The sequence below is a fragment of the Sesamum indicum genome, linkage group LG6 (assembly GCF_000512975.1).
Source record: "Sesamum indicum cultivar Zhongzhi No. 13 linkage group LG6, S_indicum_v1.0, whole genome shotgun sequence".
Taxonomy (NCBI): domain Eukaryota; kingdom Viridiplantae; phylum Streptophyta; class Magnoliopsida; order Lamiales; family Pedaliaceae; genus Sesamum; species Sesamum indicum.
The window spans coordinates 444945-453129 of record NC_026150.1 but is presented as its reverse complement, the minus strand read 5'-3'; the positions used below and the strand labels follow the sequence as shown (position 1 = coordinate 453129).

Below are 8185 nucleotides of genomic sequence, written 5' to 3'. Positions count from 1 at the left end.
TTTTGCTGCATCCTCATACAGAACACCTTTATTTGCTTTCCTGCCATTAGCTTCACTGTATTCACCAAAAACCATGAATAGAATCCCCTAAAGAAAACAGTAGGTAAGTTCCTTCAATAAATTAGGAAATCATAAGCCTGAAACTTTACCTGCCAGCAAAGATGCGTGCAAGCAAACGTTCCATGTCGGGGAGCTTGGATAACTCTTTTCTAAAGCCAAGCACATATGGTTTATTAACTCCCTAAAATAAGAACAATCAAGTAAAACTGATTAATGTATTTCAGGAAAACAGCAAACCAAGTGGACTATTACTATGTCTTATAAATGCCGAAGAAACAGAGCAAGATCAAAGAAGATAGAAGAAAAACATTATCATATACAGAAAAAGTGGATTTCCATAGAGGAGGCAAATTACCACAACCACCAACCTCTCAGAATCTTCAGTTTGTTAATTTTTAAGTAACAAAATTGATTTAAACACGCACATAGCAAAAGAGAATCTTAAAAACAAAATGCCAACTAGAAAAACAAGGCAAAAACTTTTCAAAGTCAAACAACCTTTAATTCTGCTATAGCATCCTGGCGTTCCTTAATGGACTCAAGATGATATAAGGGTCTTGCAAGCCAAGTTCTAAGTAACCTTTTACCAAATGCTGTGCCACAATGGTTCACTTGAGCATATAATGTCCTGCAGTGACAAAAAATGCCAGGGTAATGAAAATAACATAATGTTAATAAAGACAGTTCTGGAAAAAAACACAAACAAATCAATCCACATTACCCTGAAGAATCCCCATTTCTGCTGTTTTCAAATATCTCAAGATTTTCTAGTGCAGCTGCATCAAGAACCATATATGGTTTTTGAGTGATTTCACCAAAACCAGAACAAGGAAGCAACTCAAACTTTGCAAATCTGAGAAGAGTTTCATCCAGAAAAGCCTGCCTCAGATAGAAAAGAGTGCCACCAAGTGCCGAGAGTGCTTGGCTTCCATCCTCACCCACATTTATAAGGTTGGATAATACATCTGGTAAGCAGTTTCTGTTACCATCTTCCAATGAAGAATCACAGGGTTGCAAAGCAGTTTCAACCGCAGCAGAAAAACATGCATGATCACCAATTCGCTGATAGATGCTCGTGACTTCACAAATAGTTTTCTCAGCATTCCAGAATTCAGAGAAAGGAATCAGCTCATTAACCAGAGGATTTCTTGTATGTCTAAACAGTGCCTTTTCAGTCTCGGGACAGAGCAGCTTAGTCGGTTTTATAATCTCCACTGGCCGTAACTCAGCTAATAAACAGCATAAGGAACTGCAGTCTGCATCATCCCTGAACTGGTCAAAGGAGGAGTACTTAATCCCACAGAGAATCTATCTAAACAGAAGAAAAGAACGCACAAGATGAAGCCTTCAATCTACATGCATAACAGGAAGACTACACACCCCATAGGCAAAGAAACATATATTAGACAGAAAGGCATATATGCTCGACCAAGGAAATTTCATACATGCAATTTGCACCTAGTTCAAATATCGAACAAGTATAGACATGAGGAATATTAACACCATATAGTTCATCAACTTATTAATTTTAGATTGACTGCTGGTCCACAGGATAAAGACACCTATTTCTGTGCAAATCTGCACAATAGCAGCATATTGTAGACAAGACATGAAATTACGTATGTGTAAGAGCACTAGCATTCATGCAAAAGCTCTTTAAGTGCATTAGCTTGATATAATTAAGTTAGTCTCCAACCTGTCCAAGGATAATTTTACTGGTTGCAACATCAACCACACAGACACCAAGTATGTGAACCCCTTGTTGGTTTGCTGAAACTTGACAGCTTTCAGTCACTGCCATCAGATAAGAAGCATCAGGGTTGGTTGAAAGGCTTTCTCCCTCTGTTAAAGTTCCTTTTGACACCACGGCACATATCTCACGTTTCACAACCTGGAAAATAATTGGCAGAACTCATCAGCGCAGGGTTCAATATGATAAATTAAAGGAAATTTGTTGCCCAAGTGCTGAGATCGGTGTCAGACTGACCTTATCTTTAGATCCTTTCTCTCTCCTACGAAGCTCAAGCTGTTCGGGTGTCTCTGTTTGCTCCACAACAAGAACACGATAACCCTATCAATGTCAAATTATAATGCTGAAGTTCAACCTTCAAAGGTAGGGAAAATTAAGAATTGAGGGGCAAAAGAGATTGGAGCCGGAATAGCGTACAGCAAAAGATAACCTTTCTCGCCAGCTTCTCTACATTCATTGAGAAGTTCTTTTCTGGAAACCCACAGTGCGGTTGCTCTCCCTGAAAGCACAAGCAGATATTACATAGAAACTTCAGTGAAAAGTAATCTAGATAGGCGTATAGATATTTCAAGAAACTGAGAGACTTGGCGAGGCAAAACTTCTCCTTCCCCATCTCATTACATCCTTACTCTATAGAATGCATCCTGACATAAATAAACTACCAGAAATCACTGAGTACAGTACCTTCATATACTGCAAACCAAGTTCTTTTGCTCCAACATGTGCATCCATTTCAAAAAGTTCATAAAACTTGCCCATCTGGTCAATAATTAAAAGAATGGTCACACTTTAACATGACTGGAATGACTAATAAAACCAATAGCATCAACTTGCGACTAGAGATATCCGAATGCATTACCTTGAAAAAGAGAACCTTGTCCATATGCTTTGACTTGAATTCCCACCATTGCCTCTATTATTAACAAATGCATCCGATGAAACAATATTGTCAAAAGAAAGCTAGAACAAGTAACTAGAGGATTCAATTACCTGGCCACCTGTTAAACTTTTAACAAATTCCGGAGGCAAGTACAGGGTCCTTGGGTCATAATTTGCATCCCCAGGGCGCCTTCTATTGGCATCCCTACGATCTCTGTTTTAGTAAAGAAACCAGTTCAACATTTAAGTGAAGGCATATCTTTTGATAGGAAAGTAAAAAATGTGAAAGCCTCGGAACCATAAATGAATGTTAGCAGCATAAAAAAATTAGTGATTCTTTCATCAGCTCTGCTTGAGTATTCTCGGAGTAGAAAGAGCAAGAGATACAACAACTTACACCTCAAGGAAAGGCAACTTCTCTGCTTCACGTGTGACAAATCTTTCTGCTGCATCTCCCACAGTTGGGCTATCTCGAAGAGAGACCTTCCCACCTATAATAACATAATCTAATATTACTGTTGATGACACAAATAGTGCATTTACTTTACATCATAGACATTTTTTCAAAAGAAACCATTCAAACTAAGAAAAAAAATGGGACATAGTTACAAGAATTGGAGTATAAAAGGAAGGACATCAACAGCATAAAACCTAAGATCCCATATCAGACTTTCATTTATTTGCTCATGGCTGGTACTAGTCATCAAATTAACCAATGAAAAATCATGAGATATGAGTATATGCACAAAATGAGAAAATGACATCCAACATAAAGAGAACACAAAAGTTCTTCTTCTTCCTTTTTTTTTTAAAGGAAAACTGTAAGCACTTACCATCAGCACTAATTCTTGCAGTAGGCTCATTCCGCTTTTCTGAATTTCCAGCAAAAGAAACAGTAGAAACGCTATTCTCCAACTCTACCCCGATTTTGCTCTTCTTACGAGCAATTGATTCCGTTTTCCCTCTTCCACTCGCCTTTCGTTTACTGGAGTTCGTCTTCTTCCCAACACCACCTCTTCCACTTTCCTCTTCATTTTCCGAATCCATATCCTCCAAACAATCCTCATCTTCCGTTACTTCCTTTTCCTCCTTCTCCCCCCAATCCTCATCATCCGAATCATCTTGTAACTCATTGAGATCATCCTCCTCTTCATCTTCCACCACTGAAATCCTTCTTAGCCTCCGAAGCTTCTTCTTTGCCGGCTCCTCAATCCACTGGATCTTTTCCTCCAAAAGATTTAGCATTTCCTCCTCAGCATCATCATACTGCACCAAATGCTTTCCTGATATTTTATCAAACGACTTCACGCAACCTTCGTACCAAGACTTATCTAACGGCCAATACACTCTGATCCTCCTCTCAACAACCTCCGCCCCGTACGACTTCTTATCAGAGGTAGGATTTCCAGGAGAAGAAGAAGCCAAATTCGCGCCGATGACTAGGACAGGTTTCTTGCGCTTTGACTGGAGAGGTGAAGGAGTGATCGGGCTCGGGCTCGGGCTCGCACCAAGGTTAGGGTTTTGTTTGAAAATAACCGGCGACGGCGAAGGAGAAGACGATGATTCCAGTTTCTTAGGGTTTTGTTTAGAAACAACCGGTGACGGAGAGGGGGAAGGAGAAGACAATGATTCCGGCTTCCTAGGGTTTTGTTTGGAAACAACCGGAGACGGCGAGGGGGAAGGAGAAGATGATTCTGGCTTCTTGCCGAAGAATGCAGTGATTTGACGCTGTTGATTGACCAGCGGTGACCGCCCGTTGCTAGCCTTTCTCGATGGCGCCATCTGATTATTATTCTATACTAGTAACAGAGTGGAAACGAATGGAGAGCGAATCAGATACCTGGAAAGAGAGAGGGAGAGTTGAACGACGCCAGAGGTGTAAGAGGCGGGAGGTGGAGGTAGTTAAGAGAGAGCGCAGAGGGGAAAGGCGGGAATGAAAATGGCGAAGCGCGTCAGCCCGCGAGCTTTGGCGGGAACTTGGGAGAGAGCCATGCGGCGCGTGCTTCTCAACGTTCCCGTTCTCTGTTCTTGGGCCGCTCCTAATTCAATCCCCCAGAATCAATTATCAGGCCCAACAGAGATACTACAGAAAGACCAATTTGTCGGACCTGGGTTTTAGAAGCCTATACAGTCACCATTGTATTGGGCTGGATTCTCAATGTTTCGGGGATTCAATTTTCTGAGGCCCAATGATAGGCCCAGTAGATAGAACCACAAAACCCAAGGTGGCCCAACTTTGCACTGCTTTTCATCTTCACGGTGGGTTACTGACCAGTGACCAGCCACCAAATATTAGCTCAGAGATCTACTCCGATCGATACCTCTACCAATACTTTCCTCCTCCTGCTGTTATTCTCTTGTTTCTGTTTCTATTTTTTTTTGCTATATAATGGCTGCTCAATGGCTTTTCATTTAAGATATTCAAGAAAATTAACACTTTCTAGATCCGTACTGCTCTCCAATTTACTCGCCGGAAATGGCGGACTCTTCCTCGGCGCCGCCGAGTTACACTCTCCCGATTACGAACAAATCACGGCGTTACGAGGGGGAGGAATTCAAGGAAAGCAAGTTGATGGTAGCTCTTTGCCCTTGTGTTTTCTGTTTGATGCTTTTACTCGTAGTAGCCTCCATCGTACTCATTGTCAAATTCCGTTTATTTTGCCACACCCCTCTTCACTCTCTCCTCTTCAAGAAAGTTTGCCATTAGCCCGACGGCAAGATTTCATACTTTGCTTAAAACCCAAAACTTCGCTATATTGCTTCAATAAATTTAGGCCCTTCTGTAAGGATGTTGATTCAGCGCGTTCTGATTCTGATGTTGAGACTGATGGTGAGAATGAATCTTTTGTTGTTGATGACGCCGAATTCGAGACTGATCAAAAGGAGGTGGATAGGGTTTGTAAGGTGATCGATAAAACGTTTGCTGTAGATAGGAATATGGAGGCTGTTTTGGATGAGTGTGGGGTTAAATTGAGTCATGGTTTGGTGTTAGGTGTGTTGGAGAGGTTTAAGCATGCTCGCAAACCTGCATTTCGGTTTTTTTACTGGGCTGCTGAGAGGCCTGGTTTTGCTCATGATTCAAGGACTTACAATGCAATGATGAATATTCTTGGAAAGACTAGGCAGTTCGAGACCATGGTTTCAGTCCTTGAAGAAATGGGTGCGAAGGATTTGCTCACAATGGAGACTTTTAGTATTTGCATTAAAGCTTTTGCTGCTGCCAAAGAGAGGAAAAAGGCTGTTGGGATGTTTGATTTGATGAAGAAGTATAAGTTTAAAGTTGGTATAGAGACGATTAATTGTTTGTTGGATGCCTTGGGGAGGGCAAAGCTTGTGAAGGAAGCTCAGGTGTTGTTTGAGAAGTTGGAGGATAGATTCGCTCCAAACTTAAGCACATATTCTGTTTTGCTCAATGGTTGGTGTAGGGTGAAGAATTTGATGGAAGCAGGCAGGACGTGGAATTCAATGATTGATAACGGCTTTAAGCCTGATATCATTGCTCATAACACAATGCTTGAGGGGTTGTTGAGGAGTAAAAAGAGATCTGATGCAATCAAGTTGTTCGAGGTTATGAAGTCTAAGGGTCCACTTCCCAACATTAGGAGCTATACAATCTTGATTAAGTATCTCTGCAAACAAGGTAACTCGAAGGAAGCTGTTGACTACTTGGATGATATGCTTACTTCTGGATATGAGCCAGATGCTGCTGTATACACTTGCTTGATGACAGGCTTTGGGAATCAAAAGAAGATGGATATGGTGTATCGGTTGCTAAAGGAGATGAAGGAAAAAGGGTGCCCACCTGATGGGCGGATGTATAATGCTCTAATCAAGATGATGACGAACCGCCACCTGCCAGATGATGCAATTAAGATATATAAGAAGATGATCCAGAGCGGCATTGAACCATCCATTCACACTTATAACATGATAATGAGGTCTTACTTTTTTGCAAGAAATTATGAAATGGGTTGTGCAGTTTGGGAGGAGATGAGGAGGAAAGGTTGTTGTCCTGATGAAAACTCTTACACTGTTCTCATTAGGGGACTTATCAGACAGGGAAGATCCAATGAAGCCTGCAAGTATTTGGAAGAAATGATAGACAAAGGAATGAAGGCACCTCAACTTGATTACAACAAGTTCACAGCTGATTTTTGCCGGGCTGGTAGAGCCAATATTTTGGAGGACTTAGCCCAAAAGATGAAGTTTTCAGGAAACTCTGACGTTGCCAATCTCCTGGCAAAGTGGATGAGATGATGAAGACGAGGGTGAAGCAAAGAGATTACCTTAGAGTTGCTGGATTTTTTATTTGCCAGAATCACTGATGAACTCTTGAATTACAGTCTCACTGGTGCAGAGAACTTTAGAATTGTTGTGTGCTTGTTGTAAATGTTTGTAACATCATCATTGCTCAAATACCCACTGTATTACATAATTTGTTTGGTGAATTATATATCATTTGACAAATAATCTTTGGATCTCAGGAGTAATAACTGGCCAGTAGTAGGTCCATCACTAGCAATTTTTGGTGTTGTATGTTTATTTTCTGAGTTTCTGTCATCAACGTGTAATGCGTCTTTCAAAATGCTTGTGTGACCAAGTCCTGGATTGACACTGTTAAGCTACTGTTTGGTGTTTGGTTCAATGAAGAAACAACAGAACCAAGTAGATGTTTCATTACAAAACAACTTATTGAGCATTTGCAATTTCTTTCATATCTACACAATCTGAAATCTCTCCCAAGAACTCAAACCAATAAACAATAGAAAGAATAAATCAAGTGAACCAACCTTAATACAACTGAGAAATCCTAATCAAACCAAGTGGAGATATCATAAAATGAGGTTGAATTGGGAAGAGCATTTTGGTCCGGCAAGAAACTGGGACCGACATTTTCATCTTGTTGATACTGCTGGACTTCACTCTGTGAATGAGTACAAAGAGCAGCAATCTCCGCTTGAATTCTAGCCAGTTGGCATTGTGCATCATATATCTGTTGATGCAAAATAGTAATCAACCCAACGCAACCGTAGACCGGATCTTTTATTCTGCAATAAGCCTCATAGTACAAAGAATCAGCTGCTTCAGCCCTACGACTCACCGGCAAATCCTATTTTTCCCAAACCAACCAAATTAAAAACCAAGACCAAATTGCCACAGCTAAAGACTTCCTTGATCATAAAGAAGAAAATTATAATATATGTATTAGATAGAAGTACCTGGACTATCTTTCCAAAATTGCTAGCCCCAAAGATTTTGTGAACATAAGCAATTCGAGGATTATTGGCAGGGAAGTGGGGAGAGAAAATGCAGTCTAAAGGACATCTCCTCCTCAAATGCTTGCATGCTGCGGAACGGCTGGAATTTATTCAATCTTAATATATCAAAATCTTCTTGCAAGTCAGTCTCAGAATCTATGTCCTAAATATCTTGCTTGAGAATATAATCTAATGAGAGATTCTTCCGGCAGTATTTATGTAAAATCTTCCAACGGCT

At 40.6% G+C, this 8185-nt stretch overlaps 2 protein-coding genes across 2 annotated transcripts in view; one reads left to right on the top strand and one right to left on the bottom strand.

Moving 5' to 3' along the window:
* Positions 1 to 4858, bottom strand: part of LOC105163053 (DNA mismatch repair protein MSH6) — a 9132-nt gene extending 4274 nt beyond the window's left edge. Inside the window, exons 1-12 of the mRNA XM_011081262.2 lie at positions 3523 to 4858; positions 3087 to 3180; positions 2801 to 2903; positions 2670 to 2723; positions 2495 to 2569; positions 2241 to 2309; positions 2048 to 2131; positions 1757 to 1951; positions 782 to 1332; positions 559 to 688; positions 150 to 241; positions 27 to 55 (exon numbers count right to left, since the gene is read on the bottom strand). Of these exons, the coding sequence (XP_011079564.1) occupies positions 27 to 55; positions 150 to 241; positions 559 to 688; positions 782 to 1332; positions 1757 to 1951; positions 2048 to 2131; positions 2241 to 2309; positions 2495 to 2569; positions 2670 to 2723; positions 2801 to 2903; positions 3087 to 3180; positions 3523 to 4471 (2425 nt within the window). The 5' untranslated portion in view covers positions 4472 to 4858. The remainder of the gene's footprint in view (positions 1 to 26; positions 56 to 149; positions 242 to 558; positions 689 to 781; positions 1333 to 1756; positions 1952 to 2047; positions 2132 to 2240; positions 2310 to 2494; positions 2570 to 2669; positions 2724 to 2800; positions 2904 to 3086; positions 3181 to 3522) is intronic.
* LOC105163051 (pentatricopeptide repeat-containing protein At3g62470, mitochondrial-like) lies at positions 4949 to 7261 on the top strand. The gene is given in 2 exon segments (XM_011081259.2): positions 4949 to 6938; positions 6941 to 7261. Coding segments are annotated over 2 exon segments (1923 nt in total). The 5' UTR covers positions 4949 to 5089; the 3' UTR covers positions 7015 to 7261.